Below are 25,279 nucleotides of genomic sequence, written 5' to 3'. Positions count from 1 at the left end.
TTCCTGCAGTGGCCTGACACCTGTCCCAGGGTGTCCCAGTATGGCCCAGTATGCAGTGGCAGAGCCAGAAATGTTTCCTCAGGGTGGCCACAGGATGAGATCATTTCTGGCATAGGAGTGGCAGTTAGTAGCTACCTGAAATGTCCACATGGCTGTTTGTATTGTCGAATCGAATGGATCGAACCCACAACCTACCATTCTAATTGCTACTGTAGTTTTTTTTTATGTTTTAAATGTTTTCAGTGTGACCTTGTAACAGTCAGCCTATGATATAGAGAACAGGAAATCTTCACCGAGGTTAATACTAATAATAAACCTATATAAGCTTGTTCCTCCTATCATAGGGTTAGGGTTAGGTTACAGTTCTTCTTTGAGTGTCTTGTTTCCCAAAGAACAAAATCTAGGCCAATCATCGAGATCATAAATATGTGTTCTAAAGAAAAGGAGAGGAAAAAATACACTGTACATCAATCAACACAAAGATATGACTTCAGGTGCTGCAGTGTGAAATTGTAAGGCTTTTTTTTTTTTTTTTATCAAATTCTCCCCTCACCATGAGTGTGTGTGTGTGTATGTGTGTGTGCACACGGCCACAGCCACCACTGGAAACTGCTAGTGTGTCCCAGTTGTCCCCCTGTGTCCTCACCAGGTCCTCCATTCTGCAGCGCAGCTGGCGCCCTCCTCTGGGACTCCCCCAAATTTGCACTGTCATCCGTGCCTGCCTGTGCGTGTGCGTGCGAATATGGGCTCCACAATAGCTTGGCGTTACAGACCACACCCATCTATTTACGTCATGTGACCCGAGCGGAAGAACCGCCGAGGGCTTTTTTTTTTTTTTTAATGGCCGCAGTCGCTCACGTTTTGGCGCGTTTCCTCTTGTCCTCCAACGGTCTAATGTTTTATTTTTCTCCGTATTACCGAGTCCACACACAGACACACAGACACACACACACACGACGCAGCGATGTTGTCACTCTGCATTAGTCATCAACAGTGGCCGGGGAGTATTCCCACACCGGGGGTCTGCCCCCTGCTGGCCGTTCAACGGTAGCGCTCAGCAGCGGCGCCGGACTCTCTCAGTTGGCCATCGATCTTGTTGCTGCCTGCGAGTCATTAGAGCCTATAACAACCGCTTACCCAGTTTGTGTTGTAATTACCAGCTTTAATTGTTTTCAGTTAGCTCGATGTGCCACCGCCAGGAGTGTTTTGTTTTGAACACAAGGCCCAATTCAATCGAAACCACCAACCTTTAGGTTTTTGCACGGCGGCCATCAAGTAAAGCTGTTTTTGTCCTTCACTTTTACCCTTTAAATTGAATTGGCGCGGCGGATGTCATTATTGTTTTAACCCCACTTAGTCTGAGAGAAAATTCTGAGTTGACGTCCATTCATTACTTCTTCTCCAGCACCCGGTGCTGCTGGAGCCTCTCCCAGCTGTGCAGAGACAAAGGCGGAGTTACACCCCCGAGCAAGTCCGAACACACATCCATACATTCAGACCCGCCTTTCCACACGACCTGCGTGCTGTGAGGCTGTGGTAGGAAGTTGTTGTGTCCAGAGAGACTCTGTTGTATGCAGAGTCCACACAGTGGGGCCAGAGTGGGCTTCAAACCCTCCTGAGACGGCAGCACTCGAGTTTGTATTATAGTTCAATAATCACGCGGGCACGTTTCAGTTGTATCATCTCATGTTGGAACAGGTTATTTCTTTGGTTTACCACCGAATTGCTGGCAGCTGCATTTAATAGAACTTGGTTTTCTTGTGTGTTTTTAATATACATTTTTGTGGGGTTTCTGTAACTTTCATCGAAATGTATATGGAAAAGACGAATGGCTCGTGAACTTTTGGCCGGACTGACAAGAATTGTGAAGATAATCAGTTCTGGATTTTTTGGGATTTTTCACATTTGAAAGCCCAATTGCACAATGTAAAGTAACTTCCTGGAGTCAGACGACAAATCGCAAACAAATGGCCTCTCGTGTTTTTATCACACATCTATGGGCTGCTGTAGTGTAGTGGCAACACAATGTGGCCTCCTCATTTATAGCAAATGAAAACACAATAGTTTTTTGACTGAATTCTATTGTTGTATCTGTAGATATTGTGAAACGGTTCCTTCTGCAGCCCTGGCAGTCCTTCAACTTGACAAACAGCTCGATTAGTAATCAAAACAGTATTTCCTCTTTTTGTCATCTGTGTGTGTGTGTGTGTGTGTGTGTGTGTGTGTGTGTGTGTGTGTGTGTGTGTGTGTGTGTGTGTGTGTGTGTGTGTGTGTGTGTGTGTGTGTGTGTGTGTGTGTGTGTGTCCCCTCAGCTTCATTAAAAGAAAGCAGCCGACCACAGTGCGATAATTAAAACTCCCCTGCTGCTCAGCGTAGACAATAGTTCCTCACGGATGTTGACAGCCCGCCTCGGCTCGACACAACTAATTAGTCGCCTCTCTGGTTTCTGAACCTGATTTCTGCTGATTCCCACCTGTCTCTGCGCCTGTGCCTCATCGTCGCCCCCTGATGGTTGTCATTCAGGGGCGTGCGGGGGTTGGGAGGCCTCCTTGCATTTCATTGGATGGTGTCTTTCCACCTTTTGACCTCACCTGAATTTCCACTAACACGACGGACTCTCTGCAGCCGATGGGTTCAAGTTCACCACCGCTCACCCATTCCCAACTCACTAACACCCACGTGTGCTCTCCGCTCATCTCCTCTGTCGCACTCTCCTCCACGCCACCCCGTTATCAATTATAGTCACCACTGACCCCCCACCCTCCCTCCACGCAGAACAACGACAACGAGACGCCGCTGCACTGCGCCGCCCAGTACGGCCACACGGGGGTGGTGCGGCTGCTGCTGGAGGAGCTGACGGACCCCACCATGCGGAACAACAAGTTCGAGACGCCGCTGGACCTGGCGGCGCTGTACGGCCGCCTGGAGGTGGTCAAGCTGCTGCTCAGCGCACACCCCAACCTGCTCAACTGCAACACCAAGAAGCACACGCCGCTGCACCTGGCCTCCCGCAACGGACACCTGCACGTGGTGGAGGTGCTGCTGGACGCCGGCATGGACATCAACTACGAGGTCTGAAACATTTGTCCCCCAAGACGTTCGCAACCAAGCAATGTCGTCTCGCAGTGTGAAGACGCTATATATGTGTGTGTGTGTGTGTGTGTGTGTGTGTATATATATCTTTCATGGTTTTGTTCTTGTCAATAAGGAACACAAATGCAGTTTTTACAGTGGTTTTCACATCAATTAACCTCAGCCCTAACCGTACAAGCCAGAGGGGTAGTTTCTGCAACCACCTGCCAATCAGAGTTGTCTGACTGTGTCATGGCCTCTCGATGGTGCGTGGGCCCGTGTTGGCCACGCGGCCGTGGCCGGCTGCTGTTGGCTGTTTGATGAACTGAGGTCTTGCCAAAGCCAGAAAAGTGGAACAGGGTTTCCCACAGCAGCCCTCAGCGCTGTTCTGTGTTCCTCTTTAATGTGCAAACGGCACCCAGTTTTGATAGAAGTGCTGCTATTGCAACATTAGCGGAACTCTTCAGCAGCGGCTACACTTGCGGTCGCTTCCCCTCTTCCGTCTTTGTCCCCTTGAAACTTTTGGAGGCGACTTGCAGACGTTGTCCCAGTTAGCGCCGTTCTGATTTTGAGACACACTTATAAAAAGCATTCTGCTGGACGTTGGCAAGATGAATGGATTTTTGTCCAGCTGTTTATTACCCCTAAAAACACTAACAAGAAAACTGCAAATAAAAAGTGAATATACAGTAGTGGGAAAAGTTTTTGGGCGCCCTTAGATTTTGACATAATTATTGTTTCTGAAGTGTGTTTCAAAAGGTTTGGCATCAGAGGCAAACGAGCATATCAAAATCATTTTTTTGTTGTGTATTGTTAATAAGCCCAAACAATAAAACAAAAGTCTTGTACTCTGGATGTGTTGCAACTTGCAAAGGGACGGCATCTTGCTGAAGCATCCAGTTCAGTGCACGTGCAGCATGTGGGTAACTGTTGGTGACTGCACTAAAATAAACCACACTTGGAGACTTGAGCACTGATTCTTAGCGCAACACAGTACATTACAAATGCATGAGGTGTCCAAAACCTTTTTTTCCCCACCCACTGTATAGTCACCACCATCAACTTAAGGCAGCAATGTATTGAACAAGTAGCTCCCTGAGTTATTTGTCAGAGACATTGAAGTGACTCCCTCATCTCTGAGTTCCATATTATTGCCACTATTGACATGACCATGACCAGCTCAGCTATGTGTGTCTCTAACGTCCTGCTGTTCCCCTCCCTGCTCAGACGGAGAAAGGCAGTGCCCTCCACGAGGCCGCTCTCTTCGGGAAGACGGACGTGGTGCAGAGGCTTCTCGCCGCAGGTCAGCGCCGCCCTCAGCGCCCGCCGTCACTTCCTGTTGCGTGCAAAGACCCTCCCCCTCACTAACGTCTCGCCTGTCGTCCACCAGGTGTCGACGTGAACATGGTTGACCAGAAGGGCCTGTCGGCGCTGGACACGGTGAAGGACATGCCCTCCAAGAAGAGCAGGCAGATCGCCGCTCTCATCCTCGGTGAGCCAGCGCCAACGTCAACGTCAACGCCAACGCCGGCCTCGATTGACACATCGACCAAGTGTGTTACAATCTCCTGTCTGTCCGTCACAGGCCACATGACTGGAAAACCCCCCGACATCGACCTCCCCCCTCCGCCCGTCCCTCCGCCTCAGGAGAGTCCCAGCCCGCGGAAAAAGAGTAAGAAGTGCCAGATGTTGCAGGCGTTTGATTGCCAGATGTTTTGGGTGGTTTTGAAGCTGTGAACCAACAGCGGTTAATACCGAAGCCACGGGATTAAATCTCCTCTTACAATATTCAGTGGCTCAGTGGAACCGGTACAGACCTAAAAAAAACACAAGACAGAAACTGAAGGAATTACAGAATGACTACACATGCTAATAATTGCTTTGTTAAATATTTCATCTGTTTGTTCTACCTTTGATGTGGCTGATGAACTGAGAGTGTGATGAGAAAAAGATCCTTTCTCCTTTCACTCCCTGCATGTAAAGGTTTCTCTCTTACATAGAATTGGTAATAGTCAACCCGATTGTTTTATATATTTATGTGTTATTAAATTGTTTTCCTTCCCTTCATATGTGGATTGTAGATGTTCACTAAGGACATCCCTTTACTGAACTGACTTGTCTTGGCCTGTTCCTGCCTGTAATGTTGTCTTTTGATGCTGGTCCCAGGTGACCTGGAGAAGGTGAGCGAGCTGATCTCCGGCTTGGCCCCGGGCCCCGAGGAGGAGAGTCCCTACGAGGCTCTGTTTGAAGCCACCTCCTGCCACTCCCTGGACAGCCTGACCAGTGGGAAGTCCTCTGACAGAGACTCCGGCCGGCCCGACAGCGAAGCGGGCAAGGTCAGCAGCACTTTCATACAACTCTTCCCCCTCGACCACACACACTCAGAAATGGCAGCTTTTCTCATAAGTTCCCACTAGAGGGTGATAGTGCACCGTATGAGCAGCCTCAGTCTCCATTGTGTTGTCCGAAAGCGCGTTGTGCTGTGCATGTCTTAACCTGTGCCGACCATTTACAGAAAGATCGGCCGATGCACTCAACACATCCCGGAGCTGGCCACGAAGAAGAGGTGAGGAGTCACTGAAGACGCCGACACATTCGGTTTCTGGCGCAATCGTAAAGAAGGAGCACATGGTTGAAATATGACTACCTCGTGTGAATAGCAGTCTTTCTCTCAGCATGGGGAGCTGCCAAGATGTTGCCGCTAGAGCTGAAGTTAAAAGGAAGCAGAATCAGAGATCGTGTCAGATCTTAGAGGAGACATTTGTTCATGTAACTGCAGCAAACCTCTTTTGATTCAGACGTCTGAAGTGTTTTGCTTTTGCTCAGGCTTTGGAATCATCAAAGCAAGCGGAGTCCCAGTGTGAAAGACTTGAATTGGTCTTCTGCCATGACGTTTTAAGCAAAGGAGCACATATTGTTTTATTAAAATAAAAAGCTAAAATAAAATAATGTAAAAAACATTCATTTGCTAGTAACCTTTTATGTATACGCAAAAACTGGAAGATTTAAGATCAAACACGACATTAGGAAACAGGGCTATGAACAAGGTTTGCAATACGCTTTCTTGCTGTTAGACTCTGCTAAATCAAACACACAGGGCTTTTTGCTCTTCGCTTCCGCTTACTTTATCCTTCCTGTCCGCCGCAGGCCTTGTTTACAAACAGCAGTGCAGACGACCGAGGCGAACCGCTGGAGGAGGAGGAGGAGGAAGATCACACATATGAGCTGCTGTTGACCGCCCAGACCAAGGTCCCTCCGCCCAGTCAAGAGGCCCTATCCAGCAAAGGTAAATCAGAGTTTAATCCAAAGCAAGTATTTATTTGCGTCCATTGCAGTGCATGTACATTCCCTCTTCTTGCTGCTCGGATTACGGCAGAGTGGCTAAAACGCCGGGGTCATTTCCCTGTTGTCAAAACCCCATTTTGACGCCGCCTGACCCGTCAGAATGCATCCCGAGCGCATCCTCGCCGGCCGACCCTCCTTTAAAGTAGCCGCGGTGTGTAATTGGATTGAGTGGGATTAAAATAGGAGGCCCATTTGAATCCGGAGCCGTTGATGTTAAATGTTTTAAGAGCATCCCCTCAGGGCCTGCACCTCACACGGAGTTAAGCGGCTGACGTCGGTGATCCTCCCGTCTGCAGTTAACTCGATGCCTCTCCGAGGAAGGGGGGGGGGCGCTCTCCATCCCGTTGAATCGCTTTGAAGCTCCATCCGTCGTGTCCGTGCACCCAGAGCTGTTAAAACGAGATTAATGCAAAGTCCGTCCGACTCGCCGGCTCTAACACTGCCATACATAATACATGCTTTAATTATACGTCAGTCTAACTCTGCTCCCGGCGCAAACACGCTCCTGACAGTCTCAACCGGCAATACTTGAACTCTTGACTGAGATAATCTGTCGTCACATGTGTACAAACTGCCAATTTTTTTTTTCTCTTCTCTTGCAGACGACACCACATCGCAGACTTCCAACAGTGCCCTACCTCAGGTACATTTTCATTTCTTTCCTTATCATCTCTAACGTTTGCATTGTCGCAAATTGGCTCATTTTCTTTTCTTTCTTTGTGTCCCACTTTAGCGTAAACCTGCCGCCCTGAATGACCTCAGAGCTCCAAGCAAGACAAAAGACACCCTGCATCCCAGCGGCCGGGCGGCCCAGCGAGCACCTGGAGGTGAGAGCGACCTCCATCCTCAGCTTCTACGCCCACCACGCAGTGAGAACACGGCACATGAATCGTGGCTCTTCCGCAAGAGGAAGAGGAAAATAAAATGCGTAGACGTTCGGGACGCAGTCGGGCTTGAGACACGAGATGGGTCGGCTTTGGATTAGCGCCGCCAGTGAACGCACCACCGACATTTTGCAGCAGAGCGGCGGATTTGGCTGCTCGGGGAGCAGGCTGATTGACATTCCGCTTGGAGGGAGCAAAACACATCCCGTCTCCGGTCGGGAGTCGGAATTCTCCGTCAGTCTGTGACTCCACCGTTTGCGATTTGCTCTCTTCTTACAGATAGCGGAGCTGAGGTTCAGGATCAAGAGGATCCTGAGTGATAGAGAGAATGAATCAGCACCAATAAATCAGTTTGTTGGTGCTGATTTTAGCAGGAAACGGCTGTGGATGTTTAGTTTCTGTGGGAGTTGCAGAATAGTTTGGATGCAGTTCAACCTGGAGGTTTTCACAGATGCTCTTGAGCGATATAGATTTTTTACAAAGTCTTGTTATGTGACTCAGAAGGTTTGGCTATGATACTTTGAATTAAGTGATATGCAATCTGTCTTTAAGGTGTGACATATTTGGCGATTTTGAGAAGAAACAGCAACATCAAGTGGTTACATTTTAGATTGCAGCGCGTTTTGACTCATCCTCCCTCTCCTGAGTTTGCCAGTGAACTACGGTGGTCTGCGCGGAAAAAAACTTACCTCGTCCACCTTCTTCTTCGTTGGTTTATTTGAGGATCTGAGCGTTCAAGCGGGCTGGATTGTCCACACTGGGCTTCCTTAGAAATATGGTGTTGCTAGATGGCAGCTAACTGGGAGCAAGACTCTTGCTATATGTAAATTCTTATATATAAATAAGACCCCTCTATGGGTAGGAAAACCAAATTACTTTAATAATTAACTCTTAAGTTTTTTTTAAGAATGTTGGTTCTGCATTTCTGTGAACGCAAATAGTTTTTAACGGTGTGAGAAATAGAAAATGCTGCCTCACTTCCTCTCTATTTTCAAGAGCTTCTCTTAAACAATTGTCCCCATTCTCTTTTTAAAAACCGCAGAAACCACAAGTTTTGTTAGATTTTTTTTAAAGCTCCTTATTTCTGTTCACGTCAGCGAGTTACGCTTCCCACTTATATATGAACCTCGGCTCAGACTGAATGTCTGCTCTGGTGCCGGTGTGGATGTTGGTTTTACTGCCTCCTAACCGTACACAGTGTTGCAGGTGGAGAAGACACGTGGCAGGTCATTGACGGCAGCCTGTTAATCTTCCTGTCGTAAATCCTCCGCTGCTCTGAGCTGAGCTGGAAAATGGTGTTTTAGAAGTTTTGAAGTTTTAACGACCTGTTTTTGTTTTGTTTTTTACAGTTCTGCCAGGTGACCCCAGAAGGGAGTCATGGCGCAATCAAAACTTGAGATAGTTGTTTCGGGAGTCTGTTACTCTTCAGCCTTTCCAATGTGACGGATGAGCTAGAAACTGATTAAAGCCACAAAACTCTCTAATAACCGTCCTGTTGCACAACTAGTAGTCCACTGCTTCCAAGAGCGCAAATTAGCCCCGCTCTTTCCTTTTTTCATTTCCAACACTGTCATTTATTGTTATTTCGAGAAGAAAACCACTTCTACTGAAAACAGCATATTTAGCCCTCTGTTTACAGCCTCCCACAAAATTGCTGCTTCAGCTTGCTGCTGATCCTGTCCCGTCCACAAAAAAAAAAAAAAAATCAAGGCAGCTGCAAGGCGGTCTTGTCACTGCCCTGGGCGTCGTAACAAATAGATACCCACACATTTTGTGACATCACAAAGGGCTTACGTACATATACCTTTTTGACTGGCAGTGTATGTGTTGAAGCATACGCTTTCCAAAAAGTATAACATGCAGAAGAAGTGAAATATAGACGTCTTTTCCTTCACGTTATCGAGTAGGATGCAATTCTGTTGGAAAATACCGGTGTTTTTTGTGTATTATGGGGATTTTTGAAGCTGTCGTGTGGCTGCTGCTAAAGTTCCTTCACTGACTTTACGGACGACTCAACCCCAAAGTTCGATCTGGGACTGCGCACCGACAGCCAGCAGCCTCTGCAGTGACATCAGCGGCGGATGCTGCCAAAAGAAATATACGTGCCGCGCGCACCTCCGGCGGTGACCTCACCCGTCCCGAGCGCCGCAGCGGCAGCGGCGGAGGCCCCTGCGAAGGGTTAACGCCGCAGACAGACTGCGTATGCTGATTGGGCGTTCACACTCCCATCGCTGCCAAAGAGCCGGGCGGGTGTTTGGCTGCCTCACCGACATGTGTGCACAGTAACACTCGCGTAACGCAAAAACACCCCCACGCTCCCTCACACACATACACACACACACACACACACACACACACACACACACACACAAACACACACCGCACCAAGATGTTAAAGCGTTTAGAAATGTGTGAAAGGGGAATTCAGGGCGTTGCTCAACGCGTTCAAATGGCCCCTCAAACCGTAACGGGACGCTGTTATTTATTTTTTTTTTGCAGGATGTTAGCGTGACAGAGTTAAGTGTGGGAGATTTGACTCATTTGCAGCCAGCTGCGGGGGTGCAGGGGGGGGTGAGACACGGCGAAGATGTCGCGCAGGGTTTTGCGCGTCTTCCGCCGACGGCCGCCAGTCAAGGACAAACAAAGCGTCGCCACCAATCACTGCTTTTTTTTTCTCCTTCCTGCGGTGTCGCTGCCCCAGATTCCCTGTCACCCAACACCCTGACCCTGTCACCCTGGCAGAGACAGTCCGAACACACACACACACACGCGCTCCTCCAGCATGTGTCACAGAAGCTAATTATCAGGAGTCTGGCGGCCGGAGGACAGGCTGATTCGGATTTCCATTCCTGAGCCGCCATCAGGGGGTCTAGAATTAGAAGCGGGCGAAGGCAGAAGAGAACGCATCACGCCAGCAGCAGCAGCAGCAGCAGCAGCAGCAGCAAGAGGAGTGAGTGAGTGTGAGAGGGAAAGAGAAAGAGAGGGGAGACGAGCGCCGGACTGCTCGTCGTGGAGCCGCCGCTGATTTGATTGTGGGAAGGAGGCTTTTTGATGGCCGCGGTTCCTCTGGGACGTCAGATTATTTGTAACTGGGCTCATTAAGGAGAAGGAGCAGCCGGTGTAAGTTCGACTTCCAGAACTTCCTCTTCCCTTTGTTTACTTATTCTGTTTACGCATGTTCTGGCGGGGTGGGAGGGGTTTAGCTTTTCGTCGTCCGCCAGTGGGACAAGTTTAGTCTGTAAGTTTAGTTTCTACCTTGCCTGGAGCCTCTATTGGTTTGCCCTCTTCAGTTGTTTTCTCAAATGAATAACAGAGTGGTGCTGCGTTCGCGGCTCTTCCCACGGGGATGACGAGCCTCGACTCCTCCGGCTGTCAGGCGGCAGCTGATGGACGTCATACTTGGAATTCTGCTTCCCCTCCAGCCGAGCACGCCTTCGCCTTCTCCTCCCCTCCCCTCGCTCCCTCCCGTCTCTAGCCCTGTTGGAAACAATTACAGATCTGTCTCTGCGCTCATGTAGGCGGTTTCTTATTAGGCCCAGTGCTTAGGATCTGCCCCTCGGCCCAGATGCCTCCCCGCCCGTCGTACCAAACTAGAAAACTCTCTTTTCCTCGCTCATTTTTACCGCTTTTCTTCCCCCCTGCCCTCTCCAGATAACTCCCCGGCCGCTCAGGAAGCAGGAGCAGGTGTTCCGGAGCAGTTCACGGGCCTCCTGCACGGATCTTCCCCGGTGTTCGAGTGCCACGACGAGCCCCTCAGGCTTCCAGGTGTCACACCGGCCAGCCAGAAGCAGCCCGAGTCGAGGAAACCAGCCAAAGCCAAGGAGAACATAGCAGCAGCAGCAGCAGCAGCATCCCCGCCCAGTCGTCCCAACATGGCCGCCATCCTGACGGACTGCGACCCCAAAGCCATCTACGCCACTGTGAACAAGGAGCCCAGGGACTTGGGCGCCTCTGCTGCCGTCAGGATGCGACCCCCCGGGGACCTGAAGCTGGCCCGCAGCCTCTCCAAGTCGGACTCGGACTTGCTGGTGTCGCCCCCTGGTGACGAGGAAGGAGGGCTCGGCAACCGCAGCGAGTCTGTTTCCAATTGTAGCACCGGGAAGAAGAGGCTGGAGAAGTCTCCTTCTTTCACCTCAGAGTGGGACGAGGTAAGCAACATTTTACTTTCATTCTAGTTTCTCTAGGCGGCGCCGCCGGGTCATTTCAAGGTCGAAACACAGTTTTCTCACCAATCCCCTGTCTCGTATCGCGTTAGCCGGCGCCACTCTCACCGAGGAACAATCCAGTTTTTTTCCCCAACACTGTATTAATATTTATGGGCTCACAGTGGAGTCCTTGACAGTCAGCAAACAGTTTGAAACGCGGCCACACAAGCTCAGGCACTTGACTTGGTTTTCCTTCATTTTCCCCCCCCGTTCGACATTTTCCCACAACAATCCTCTTATTGTCAGCGGGATTAATTGTTACCTCCAAGCTTCGCAGTGCTGGCGGGAGCGTCGGCTGGCTGTCGTCTTTCCAGTGCCGCGATGCCAACGCTGGTTTCTGCAGCGCTCAAGACAAAGAGAGGAGTTGGACTGCTGCGTCGCCTTCATGAATCCATTTGGTCTTTGACGAGGCAGCGTTAAGGCTTGGAGGAAGAAGAGGAGGAGTGTAGGGGGGAGGAGGAGGACAAGGAGGAGGAGGAGGAGGAGGAATCTGCAGAGCAGTGGGGATGGATCGTGTTGCTGCCCAGTTAGTTTTGTTTTACACGACGTGTGTGAAGATCCAGGCCAGGCTCGTCGGGGCTTCCAGGTCGATACTCCGGCATCTTTGGAGCGCAGACGTGTGTGAGACGTGTGTGCGGGTGGTCGGAGCCGCCCAGCCTCTCCCATCACCTCGTTAACCTCCTCAGCAGAGGGCAGGACTCGGCCGCTGGGGCTGCTGGTTGTTGTGTTGCCTCCTCCGTGCAGGGAACAGACGCTGAGCACCGGCAGGGAATCTTCTCCGCTTGTTCTGTTTGATCAGATACTGACGAACGACTAAACGCAGATCTGTAGAGGCGGGAACCCCGCAGATGCTTCTGCCGCCCTTTTTGACATCACAAAGAGCTTATTACCGGTGAATAAAGTGGGAGTGAAGGGTGGACAATTTCCCATTCGCTGACACACTTGGGGGCAACAAACAGCAAGACAAGGCAAGGCAGCTTTATTTATATAGACCATTTCATACACAAGGCAACTCAATGTGCTTTACATGATTAAAAGTTCAAACATTTTAAAAGCATTTAAAAAACAAAAAGCAAAGAACACAGTCTTCAAAGACAAAATGCAGAGGAAAAAAGATGCATAAATAGAGGAGTAATAAAGGAAAATAGAAGTAAAAAGATGATAAAATATAATAAGATGAACAAAAGATTTAAAGGTTTTAAAAACATTCACACTTTACTTCTGTTGGCAGCTTATTCCATTTGTGTGTAGCATAAGAACAACGTTTGGTTGGTTGTTAGATGAAGGTGAGAAGTGGAGGGGAGTTCTGCAAGGTGTTTTGATGTTGGCTCTGCCTCCCATGGGCTCGTTTACTCATCCCCACTTAAATTATTCCCATATTTCAGCCCCTCGCAAGGCGTGAGCCGCGGTGCAGATGCGGCCTGTCGCTCGCCGACATGCGGTTTTCTTCTGGCAGATCTGGCCCATGTTTACACTGTCTGAAAATACTCCTGTCAAGGCTGCGTCAGAGACAGGCGGCCGCGCGGTGGAGTTGGGGGCGCGGGGGGTCTCGTAAAAAAGAATGGAGCTCGTCAAAGTTTTCGGGGAGGCTGGTGCGAAGGCAAAAGTGCAGCAGTCACCCTTGTGCGTTTTTAGCGCGACTCGTCTGGAGTTTAACGGCCATGGGTGCACAAGAAAAGATTTCAGCGTCTATGGGGGGCGCGAAGGCCACTCGCCCCAGGGTTTGATTGACACTCAAAGGAGCCAACAAAAACGCACCGTCTGCCACCGGCTCCTGCTTCTTTTTATGTTAGTACTCGTATTCAGTGCGCTGTCGAGCCATGAGGCATTTTATTCTCCAGTTATAAAGTGCCATTATTATTGCTTCAAGCACACAGTGGGAAGAGTCTCGGCCCGAAGAACTCGACTGATACCCAGAAAAGAAAGATTTTACATCAACCTGCAGCTATTCTAAATATTAAGGACTGATATGGAATCCAATATGTTTTAAACTTATTCTACTTCCTCGTCAATGATTTTGTCAACAAATTAAAAAAAAATCAACAACAATCTGTATACACGACCAGTCAACAGTTTGGACACACCTTAATTTTATCAATCAGCAGTGTAGAAAGTTGTAAAGATAAAAAAACAAAAAAAACAAAAGGCATGTCCAAACTTTTGACTGGTAGTGTGTATTCCAGATAGGAGTCAACCTGTTAAAATCTCACTTTTTATAACTTTTGTAATTCTCATTTTACACAAAACCATGACATGCAATTCCTTAAAAATCTGAAAAAATGAAAAGAATTCACCGCCCCGTCACCGCCCTCTAGTGGACGAACCGCGTAAACGTGACAGCGAGTAAGCTCAAACCTTATCAAATCTGTTGAACGATGTACCTGTGATGGAAAGAAACACAGTGACACAGAAGCAGCCAATAAAAGAGAAAAATCCATAGGCCGCGATGAGTCAGTCGCGCCCTCAGGCTCGAGCTCGTGATGGTGGTGCTGATTTCGCTCTGGCTGCTGGAGCTCGCCGCTCTCCTCCAGCCAGTGGCCCCCAGCAGACGGCGATGATCCCGCTGCTCCATCGCTTGTCTCCTCTCAGGACTGCCACTCAAAAGAACTGAGATTGAGGAAGAGACTCCAGGAAGAAGCCAATCAGAAGGTCCGGCCGTCCTCTTCCACCAGAAGAACAGGTCGAGTTTTTGACCCCCGCTCCCACTCCCTCAACCGCAGAATCAGAGAGCTGAGACACTCCAGGCACTGGCCTCAATTGTTGGGTGAACTACGCAAGTGTTGCTACAGTACGTGAACTGTCCAGATTTACTTCTAAATATCTAAAAAGCCTCTGAAGTAGGTTGCTGGCAAGGAGCATCACCAACTGTCCTCAATTATTCACTCGTCCCACCGGAGTTCATTTTATTGACTCCACAGGCTGCTCAACATGTATCTGAATTATGGAAACACAAACGAAGCTCCGCCCCCCTCAGAGGAGCCTGCGAACCTCTGATGTCGGGGTTGTGTGTGCGTGCGTGCGTGCGTGCGTGCGTGCGTGCGTGCGTGCGTGCGTGCGTGTGTGTGTGTGTGTAAGAAATAGAACTTAAGGATTCACTGCAGGTGGCCGTTGTCAGTGGTGGTTTTGTAAATTTTCACCTGGGTTATTTCATCAGATTGAACTTTCACTAAATCCTTAATTTTAATCTCATTCGTTCTCTGAACCCAGAAGAATCACATTTAACTGCACCAACCCGAGAGCTTTTCCTGGTTGCAACCAGTTTGCATTGGTGGCACCGCGCATTACTGCCCCCTGCTCACTCATGGCAGGATCCCAGAGAGTGCAAAACCCTGAGCAAGTCCGACCAGAAGTAAAACAACATCATGTCAACGTGTTGTCCACAGAAAACGTCACAGATCTTCCTCGTTCTGCCTTTAATGTGAAAATACGACAATTATTTTGAAAAAACAAAAGTGATTTTTCCTATTACACAAGGCTAACACCCCTATTTCTTTTCCTCTTGTCTTCCTCTGTGGCTCGGAGGGCAGATTACTAAACTCAAAGCTCGCCGGTGCTGAAAAATGCTCTCCGTCAGAGGTTGGCAAGATGGATGAGACAGATTTCGAGAGAGTACAAGTCTCTTCATCCACCAGCCAGACGAGCGCAGTGCAGCGTACAGGCAGATGAAGATGTTCAGTTGATGAACTCCGACTCTCGTTTCTCCATTTGTGAATAAAAAAACCAGACGGCGGCCTCAGAGTCGGCGCTCTGAGAGCTCTTCCGCTCTCCTCCTCCTCTTCTTTCAAGAGAATCGCTCGCTTGAAATGGAAATTTTTCACACTGCCGCCGTAAAGCGAATAGAAAATGTGGAGGCAGCGTGTGTGTGAGTGTGTGTGTGGGAGACGGTGGTTGAAGTTTGATTGGGTGCGACGCGAGCTGCACTCTCTTTCATGATGTTTGGTCGTGGTGCACTGTGAAAGCAGACCGACCCCCCCTCTCTGCCCCCAGCCCCACTGTACTGTGTTTTGTTTCAGGTTTTTTCCCCTACTGTCGCCCCCGCTGTGACACAGCCGTCTTGCCAGTCACGACAGGCTGCTCCCAAATAGTCGACGGAGCCGTGTGGCAGCATATAGATGAGGCAGTGTCCCCGAACATTTCTGCACCTCCCTGACAGACGAGCTAACAGACCCCCTACAGCTGGGGTGTCAAACTCAAACACTCAGTGGACCAACATTTAAAACTTGGGTCAACATTGATATTTATTGGAAAAAATATTCCTCCAGATAGAACAGTGTATATGGACCCAAACAAGTTTTGCTTCAACCTGAATATGGAACAAGTAAAATTAAACAACAAAGTGAAATTACGATTTGCAGGTGTTTCCATTGAATGGTGTGAAGCGCATAAACTGTAATTCTCGTAAAGTCTCGCGAGACCCCACTTTGAGGAGGATTGAGGTACGAAACATTATACGTTTTCCTTAGAAGTGCCCTTTCCCTAGTTAGTTATGTTGGACTGTTAAACCTGGAGTCCAGGATGAAGCCCTGAGAGTGGGACCTTTAAGTTGCAATATTATTTTTTTTTACCCGGTCTTATCTGCTTTGCGAGATATTTCCATCCTCGCTCTGTCCCACCACTTTTGGCCCCGTCCTCTCTTCTTCGCATCAGCCTTGGACGCAGCGCCTCTGGTTCTCAAGACAAGGAGATTTGACTTGCATGAGGTCTTGGCACATGCATCTCTCCATTTGAGGAGCTCGGTGTGTGTGTGTGTGTGTGTGTGTGTGTGTGTGTGTGTGTGTGTGTGTGTGTGTGTGTGTGTGTGTGTGTGTGTGTGTGTGTGTGTGTGTGTGTGTGTGTGTGTGTGTGCTGGTGTGTAAAGCGCATGCTAATGCGCCTTGTGTGGGTCCTGGGGATCGGAGCGGAGATGACAATCCAAGGGGCACACTGTGTGGGCCGGCCGCCACACTGAGCTGAGCCTCCCTCCTGGCAGATGGGCGGAGGGAGGGAGGGAAGGAGGAAAGGAGGGAGCACCAGACACGAGGAGAGGGCCACCACCGCCACCGCCGTGTCCCCGTCCCGTGCTTTCACTTTGAGCTTCTCTCTCTGCGCGCAGCACAGATCCGCCTGCTGCCATGAAACCAGCTTTTGTGAGTATTGATCTGCTCAGCGGCTGCGGCTCGTTCGTCTCGCCGACCTGCCGGGAGGGGTTTGAGTGGCAGAGTAATTGACGCTGTCTGATGTTCTCCTGGATATTTATTTTTCCCGCCGACCTGTTTGACTGGCGTGGGCCGACGGAGGCTGATCGGTTCAAGGCTGCGACGTCTGGCTGGCTCAACTGTTTTTAAGTGGTTTCCTTTTAAAATAATATTTTATGCTTCAAAGTGCTTCGCAGCACTTGATGCAATGGTTTCCCTCTTGTGCTTTTTTGCATTCCCTTGCGGTCGTGTTCACGGACTCACGGTGGGTTTGGCTTTGGGTTTTGGTTTTTAATCGTGAGGAGAAAAGTAGCCCTGTGGTTTTGCTACAAAAGGAAATTTCTGCAGAGATCAATCCAGGCTGTGGGCTGGTTTCATGCCTCGGGCAGCAAGTAGGGAAAATCTTTTCTCAGTTTCTCACCGGGGGGGTGGGTGGCAGAACCATGGGGGGGTTGAGACCTGCTGCCATCACGAGTGATCCTCAGGTCAAGCGGTTGTGGCCATTTGTGCCTTTTCTGTGCTTTAAAGGTCCCTTGTTCTACCAGCTTTGTGGCTTTTTGTTCTTATTTTGGACTGCAGTCTGTTCTCCAGCAACAACAAAAAATAATAGAATGAAAAAAAAATAGTGTATTTAGCCCGCTGTTTACAGCCTTCTGCAGCACACATGGTTTTAGCTTCCCGCTGAAGCTGGTGTTTTGTTGTGCCTCCCACATGTTTGGATGGGAAACAAAAACACGGCAGCAGCGAGGCGACTCAGAGGTTGGAATGAACACACGGGTGAGGCCCCGCCCTTTTCTGACATCACCAAGGGCCAATTTCAAAGAACTGTGTGTTTTACACACACACACACAGACTGAGAGCAAACAAGAGAGAAAAAAAAACAAACCACAGGCTTTTTGTTGATTTAAAAACTTTAGCATTAGTTTTGTGCCGACCGATACTCAAATATCGAGTCTGGTATCGCATCGAGTCTCAACATAAAGGCTTTTTAAAGAGGACATTTATACAGAATTGTTCCTGTTCTGAAGGCGTAGTCTAGACTTCCAGGTGATGGACTTTCTTTTAATGTTTGGGATATATTTTCCAGTTTTGTTGCCCTGACATTTAAAGAAGAAGAAAAAATAATCTTTGATTTAGTTTTATTGTGTAGCTAGCTATAATTTGAACCACTCCATTTCCACACTGTAAAGCTTTTGTAAAAAAAATAAAAAAAATAAATAAAAATATGCTACCCGTCCAAAGGTTGGACGCAAAGCTATTTTGAAGAATTTAAATATGAAACGCGTTTGAGTTCATTTACACTTTTATTGTTTCCTACATAATTCCATGTGTGTTCATACGTAGTTTTGATGCCTTCAGTGAGAAACTACAATGTCAGTGGTCATGAGAATGAAAGACCTCAATATCGCCTGTACAGTGGTGTCAGATATGAATTAGAAATCAGTCGTGTTGCCTGTCACTGTTTTGCATTAAATACCTTGAAAGGACTCCCACCATGCACTCACACTCTTGGAGTTGTGAAGTTGTGATGTGAACTGGTGTGAAAGGCACATTGTTCCCCAAACCACAATGACAACAGTGGGCTATTTGGGGAGGTTGTTGATGGGAGTGCTGACGCTGCCTTGTCCCTCAGCAGGATTGATGTGTTGGCACCTGCTTCGGCCGCTCCTCTGCTCGTGTCTCCCCTCTATGTCATTCACTTGACCACACTTTCCATCCAACTCCTTATTTGGGTGCCAGATTTCCAATTTGAGGCCTGGGCACATGCTTCTCTGAGACAGGTTTTTTTCAATCTCAGCAAGGTCTGCCAGGTGTCCTCTCTGGGAAGCTTCAGTCGCTGGATTTTTCCAGGCAGATTGCAGTTGCTGCTCTGGTATCAACTAAAGAGAAGCTGGTTAGTTTTGAAAGTCTTAAGATCCTCCTGAAGTGCTTCTGATTAGATCTTCGCAGGAATGAATGGGCAACTGTACATTGCGAGCTTCCAAAGCAGGGTTGACTTCCATCAAATTATTGAGAGATCTTCCCCCATGGTTTTTCTCTGCCCTGAGAAGCCTGATGGAAAAGGATCTGTGTATCTTTAATCCCAGCCGGGTCTCTGCTCTCACTGGCTCCTCAGCTGTTGACCCTCCACCTTGTCGCTGACCTCTGACCCTTCTCATTGTCTCTCCCCTTCTCATAGCGAGCCCCTCGCATAATGGATGCCTCTCCGGTTCGGGCTCTTGTATTGATTGAATTCTGAGCCAACCCCACCCCAGCTTATTTTCTCTGGTGGCGTCAGGCGACTTGGTCCTGACCGTGAAATTCAGAAGCTCAGTCTTGTTGTGGGTGTGGGTTTACCTCGAAAAAGAATGGCCAGTCTGCCCCAGCCCCCTGATAAAGATGTAGACATGGCTGCAACGCTATCACGACTAGATCTCATCAAGCTCAAGAATCCTCAAATAATGACGGTATCAGGTCAGCGTCTAGGTGTCTTAAAGATTTCAAAGCAAGGCAGGTTTTCCAGCGTCCCCCATTTCCTGTCAAAACTCATTTGATGGATAAACTTTGTGAGAAACACGAGGTATGAGATGAGTAGAGGGGGAGGAGATACTAGTTAGCTGGAGGAGTTCTGTCAGGTCATTTCTTCCCTGTCACTTTGAATTAGCCTGGAGCGCCATCTGCTGTTGTGGCCCACAGTGTAAATTATGCATGGAACGTTTTTGAAAACACTCGCTAAACCGGTGAAATGCTTTAGTGTAGTTTTAGAATGTTTTTCATTATTCAGATTTCACAGCTTTTATTTATTCCCATTCGGTAATTCTTTTTCTATTCATTTAAATGTAAAGATGAAGAAAGTTATTTTTGAAGCACCTGTTGTTCCCAAGGTCTCACGAGGAGATGAACTCCAAGGAAACCTTCTGCTTCTCTAATGTTGCTCCTTGCTCAGGTAGAAGATTTGCTGCCAACATTACAATCGTTAAAATTCACATTTATTGGCTGGCACTAGCGAACACGTGGCGACATAAAGGAGGTGATTTGTCAAGCTTGTGCGACTAATACACCATCTGGTCAGCAGTGTGGCGAAGAAGGTGGTGGAGGGACGAGTGAACGGATCCTTCTGTTGCCCTTCTGCTCACTGCCTCGTTCCCCTTCATTGGTGCTACAGCAACATTTCATTTTCTCCACAGCTCTACAAATAAACGTGGGGCACGGAACAAAAAACAAAACAAAAACCAAGCTGACACCTGAGTTAAAATGTGATGCATTGTGCGACGCGTCGACCGAGCGGATTCTCCATTGTCTTTGTGCGGTTTGTCTCTGGGAAAAAAAAAATGTCCGAGGTGCATTGAGCCAGATGTCTCTCCAGCGACTGTGTCGAGATCTCTTTTGCATAAAAAAGGATTATTAAAATCCTGCCGTCAGAGAAAATCTGCTGAACCCGAGGCCCAGCAAAACCCTGAGCTTTCTCTCTAGCAGACACCGACGACTTCCCCCGCCGCCCAACAGCCAAGATCTAATTCCTTTGATAACGTAAGACGTCCACATTTATACAAAAAAATACACATGTGCTGCTGCTCCTTCCCCTGGTGGGGATGGGAGGGGGTTGGTTCTGTCCTCTCCTAAAGGTCAAACCGGGTCCTTTTAGGTGATGTCGCCTCCTTTTTCGGAATGATATAATCTCTGTGATTATTCATTCCTTCCTCTGGAAGCTTTACCCAGTCATTATCCATCCGCTCTGACGGCAGCACACTTGAATAGATGCATGAAGTGGTATCGAAGTCTCTGCCGCCGCCCCGGGAGGATCTTTCAGCCCCACGTCTCATCATCACACTTGCACGTACACATTTTTCGAATGGAAAATCTGCCGTATTTCCGCTCTTTATGTCAATGCGGAAGCTGGAAATTTATCCTGCTGTGGGACGTGAGAGGCGTCTGCAGGTTTCACATCCACCTCAGCGCTTTTATTTTGTTACATGGACTTAAGCCAACTGATATATTATTATAAGATGTAATATGTGTGTATATATATATATACATATAAACATTTACATGTCTGTATGTATGTATACACACCACCAGTCAGAAATTTGGCCACACCTTCTCATTAGATTAAATATAATGTTATTATATTGTTATTATTATCAACGGTTAAAAAAAATGCCATACACACACAAAGCTTGAACGTGATCCCACGTCACTTCCTGCGGTGGTGCAAAGGGCTCCGTGCACTGCAGCAAGTGGACAGTCCCCTGCTTCGCTGCAGCATTGATGCATTGATGCATTTAATTAAGGGGAACCTCTAAATCAATCCGACAGGCCAAGTCAAACTTCCAATCACATTAGTTGTGCTCGCGCGCACACACACACACACACACACACACACACACACACACACAGCCTGTTACCCGCCAAAAACTCATATCATTGCGCCTGACGTGGAAAGCAGCTCCTGGTTTTGGGCGTCTTCTCCGTGCGTCCGTTGGTCCGACCACATCCATGGTTTTGCTTTGAGAACAATGTTTTCTCACAGATGCATGAAGTTCTTGGTTGTTTGTATTTTTTGCATGTCAAACGCAGGGATCTGGGCTCCTCGGCTGCGGCAGGGTCGCCTCTGTTTCCTCGGGCTCCTTTCGCTTTTGTTGCTCTTGATGTGACAAAGTCTTTTCTTGCCCTGAAACTGTCTGTCGTTTTTACACCCGCGACATCTTTTCTGTCTTCTGCTCCGCCGCTGGCGCTCACAGCGCTGCAGTTTTGGCTGCAGGTAGCGGATAACCATGAAACAATGTTCTTACGTACAGTAGCGCAATAATTGAAACATGAGTTCAGCCTCAGCGCTGAAGCGGATACAATATCTATCAAACCCTGCGGTCTACTGTTTCCTGCCTTTATCTCTTGGCTGAGATGCTTGACTGTTTCTTTGTTGTTGTTTTTGAGGGTGCTGGTTTCAGGCACGGGGGAAATTTCCTGTTCCTTGACCTTTCCTCCTCCAGGTTCTGATCACGGCCTGTCTCGTCCACAGATCGAGAAAATAATGACGCTGATTGGCGCTGGAATCGAGCTCTCCAGAGATCAGCACTACGCCACGCCAGGTGAGGTGACATCATCACAAGCACGCCGTCGGACATTTATACTGTACAATTAGCAGATAGTAAGTGTCTTAAGAAAAGAAGAACAAAAATACAAAACAAATGTGAGTTTTGAGGAAGAGCTCTTCAGCTTTAAGAGCTTTGCCTGGTGATTCTGGAAACAATTCATTCATTTGAGTCGATCCTATTGTTTCTCAATAAGGACGCCTCCATACAAGCAGGCCTGTTCTTGGTATAATTAAACATGCTGGTTATTATGTCAGTCAAAAGATGAGGTACTACTCCCGAGTCCTGAACCAACCAATAAACAGGGAAGATGAGGAAAACCTCTTCAACAAGACTTCGAGATCAGCTTTTTCCCAGAGCTTCTTTCCGGCATCTGTTTTTTCCCCCCACCATTCCAGTTGTGTCACGCATATTTATTCTCCTCATTTTTATGCGGACTTATTCACAGAGCTTCGCTCCACTTCCTACTTCTTGCTCAATAACTTGATTTGCTCTACGTCGACGCCACAAAGACCCCGGAGGCGAGATAAGTCCCGCCCCTTTTCTAGTTCGGCTACGGCTGAGTACGAATGACCTTTAACCCCAAGGAACCGAACGAGACCAACCAGGTCTGGGTTTTAAAGTGGACTGAAACAGCTGCGTCGCGTCGCGTCACGTCCCTCTCGCGCTCGGCATTCTGTACTCGTACATTCGGGCTTCGGCGAGCCTGTCGTCGGGTTTGATGGATGGCGCTCGGGGTGGGTGGGTGGGTCGGTGGTGGGGGGGGGGGGCAACAAACCTAAGCCGTCATCTCAGCGTTCACCTCCACATTTGGCTGTGGGCTAATGTATTCCAGCAGCAGCGTCGCAGAACTGCAGAGTGCTGACCAGCCAGCCGGCGCCCTCCTGTCTCAGACCTCTCGTTAGTCGGACGGATGTTTAAATATTAACCAGCTCTCACGCTGGGGTGGGTGGGGAGGGGTAGGCGGAGGGGGAGGCTCATCGCACTTTGTAGTCTTTGTAGCGGAGGCTGCTGCAGTGAAGGGGGGCGGGGGGGATTGTTGCCGCAACAGTCAAGTCTCAATCCAGCGACCCTGCCGACCTCTCGGCCAGGCTGCCAGTGAGGTCATCAGGGGACTCCAGCAGGAGACGTGCAGAGCCACAGAAGTCACCCCCTCCACCACACACCCCCACCGGAGTGGGAGCTCTAGCACACACACACACACACACACACACACAGACACTCTAATCAAATCAAATCAAAGGTTATTTGTATGGCACCTTTCATACATAAAATGCAACCCGAGGTGCTTCAGAAAACTTCAAAGTAAAATAAAAAGGATGAATAAAAATAACTGAAGAGCTGCACTCAATTGAAACCCACCCCCCTCCTCCCAAACACACACATGTTATCACTCACCCCACATACTCCCCACTGAGGAACCAGAACCATAACCAACCAGAACCACACAGCCATCAGCTGGCACGATGGACTCCAGTGAAAAAGAAGTGGGCGCTTGGAAACTTTAAGGGAGCGACGACGCTGAATAGCTTGAAGTGAACACAAGTAACCGGCTGCTGCTGCTGCTGCTGCTGCTGCTGCTGTCAGGTCTGCTGCTGCTACGTTAACTCACGCCGACAAAGGAGCAGCCACCTGCAGTGATAAAGAGGGAGGGAGGGAGGAGAGAGAGAGAGAGAGGGGGGAGGAGGGGATGCATAGAGCGAGCGAGGGAGCAGTGAGGAGCTGCAGCCAGTCGGGCAGCGAGCAGCCGGGACAATAGAAGGACGGCACCTAAGCGTCTGCAGGATGAGCTCGCTCCACTGAACACTGACCGAGGAGAGGAGGAGTCGACTCTTCTGACTCGCTGATTGGATCCTTTATTGGAATATCTTTGTCTTTTTTCTACCCACCACCACCACCGGACACGTTCTGTAGTTTCTGGAGTGACGACAGGGGCTTTCACAACAGGGTTCAGCTGATGATGGCAACGATGCTAAGTGGACCAAAGAAATTGTGCTCATTTTTTGGGATTTTCAATATAAGATGCTTTGTTATTTTTAAGAAGTTAAAGATGTTTTGCTGAAATTCAGTCTTTGTTCAAGTTTGGTTGCGCTGCAGGAGAGGTAGCTGTTGCAACATTAGCTTGTCACTAGCAAGTATCAAAAAAAAAGTTGGAACTTGGTTCATTTCCTACCAAATTCCTCCCACATCTGCTTTTTTTCTCAACCTTTCACCATCCGAACATTTTTCTTCTCCAAACTGGACAAAATCTGACGGAGAGTTTTCTTGTTTTCACGTCAACCGACACAAAAAAAAAAATCCCAGCATGAGCTTCTCCCGGCTGGACAACCTCAGCTGAACTGTCCCTCCTGAGACTTGCGCGCGCGCGTGTGTGTGTTTTTCACCCACTGTGTGTGACCGTGGCTCGGCCCCCCCGCCCTCCGGCGGGAGCCGACACCCTGTCCCCCGGGAGGACGCCGTCGTCTCCGTCGCCGCCCTGCTGCGCTCGGCCCTGCTGGCCGAGGATGATGTGGCAGTGCCACGTCTCCTCCTCCGAGTGCCGCTGCTACCGGCTCAAAGGTTTCTCCCTCCTCAAGCGCTTCCCCCTGTCGGCAGGTGCCGCCGGCCGGCTGCTGGACCAGCCCGTGGGCGACTGGCTGGAGCACGTGGGGCTGCCGCAGTACGAGAGCAAGCTGCTCCTCAACGGCTTCGACGACCTGCACTACATGGTGAGTCTCAACCCCTCCCCTCCATCCACGCACACGTGAGCACCCAGGTGGGTACCCAAGCAGAACCCACCTGGGCACAGGGGGAACCTGCAAAAAAAAAAAAGGTTGCAGTGCAAACCACTGCATAGCAAACGTCTTCAATGCTTAACAACTGCTGGATGCACTTACAGAAATTCTGAAGGTGGATTCTGATTGGACCAGACGGATCCTAATGCGTGTTCTTTTTCAAAGCAGCCTTGCAGGATTGATTTCATCTTTCATGTGGAACCTTGTTTGTGATAACATCACATTTTTTGATGCATATTTACAGGCATGCGGTTTACATCATGTAGTGTGAAGAGAGTTTAATCTGTTCACTTGGGGATATGAGTGAAGGTCATGAACCGTGGCCATGTGGGCTCATGCAAAGTTACATTACATTAACAGCTCCAAAGCAAATCCGCAACACAATCTGCGTACACACACACACACACACACACACACACAAACACACTCCCAACTCCATCATTTTCATCCGTGTGCATTAATCCAATTGGCGCCAGTTTGAATTAGCGCTGGCATGATCCCATTAGCATCAGCCCAAAGTTCAATTAGCTGAAATCCTGTAATGACCCGCCTCACTTTGCCCCGAGTCTGACTTGTTTTCCCACAAGAGCTTCTATCACAGGAAGTGAAATGAGCACTCTGTTTAATACTTGACATTATTTGTTTCCTGGATGACTAAAAAAACAATCAAAATTGTCCCAAATCACTGGCATTCACATCAAGGTTCCATATTCTACACACGTGTTTTTCATCCCAGACTCAAGTGGTGATTAG

The 25,279-nt window shown here is 48.8% G+C and overlaps 1 protein-coding gene across 9 annotated transcripts in view; it reads left to right on the top strand.

The window, feature by feature from the left end:
- Window positions 1-25,279, top strand: part of anks1aa (ankyrin repeat and sterile alpha motif domain containing 1Aa) — a 64,511-nt gene that overhangs the window by 22,910 nt on the left and 16,322 nt on the right. For 5 of the 9 annotated variants that reach the window (XM_076042192.1, XM_076042188.1, XM_076042190.1 and 2 more), the window contains 13 exons: window positions 2,776-3,072; window positions 4,300-4,375; window positions 4,463-4,564; window positions 4,658-4,744; window positions 5,239-5,408; window positions 5,588-5,638; window positions 6,220-6,358; window positions 7,020-7,060; window positions 7,151-7,244; window positions 10,953-11,449; window positions 20,134-20,190; window positions 21,680-21,749; window positions 24,348-24,460. In XM_076042192.1, the coding sequence (XP_075898307.1) occupies window positions 2,776-3,072; window positions 4,300-4,375; window positions 4,463-4,564; window positions 4,658-4,744; window positions 5,239-5,408; window positions 5,588-5,638; window positions 6,220-6,358; window positions 7,020-7,060; window positions 7,151-7,244; window positions 10,953-11,449; window positions 20,134-20,190; window positions 21,680-21,749; window positions 24,348-24,460 (1,794 nt within the window). The remainder of the gene's footprint in view (window positions 1-2,775; window positions 3,073-4,299; window positions 4,376-4,462; window positions 4,565-4,657; window positions 4,745-5,238; window positions 5,409-5,587; window positions 5,639-6,219; window positions 6,359-7,019; window positions 7,061-7,150; window positions 7,245-10,952; window positions 11,450-20,133; window positions 20,191-21,679; window positions 21,750-24,347; window positions 24,461-25,279) is intronic. The other 4 variants (XM_076042194.1, XM_076042195.1, XM_076042189.1 and 1 more) reach the window with 2 other exon arrangements.

The sequence above is a fragment of the Nelusetta ayraudi genome, unplaced genomic scaffold (genome assembly GCF_046127955.1).
Source record: "Nelusetta ayraudi isolate G7.1 ecotype Tasmania unplaced genomic scaffold, CSIRO-AGI_Nayr_v1 ptg000070l, whole genome shotgun sequence".
Taxonomy (NCBI): Eukaryota; Metazoa; Chordata; class Actinopteri; order Tetraodontiformes; family Monacanthidae; genus Nelusetta; species Nelusetta ayraudi.
This window is presented reverse-complemented; position numbering and strand designations above follow the sequence as displayed.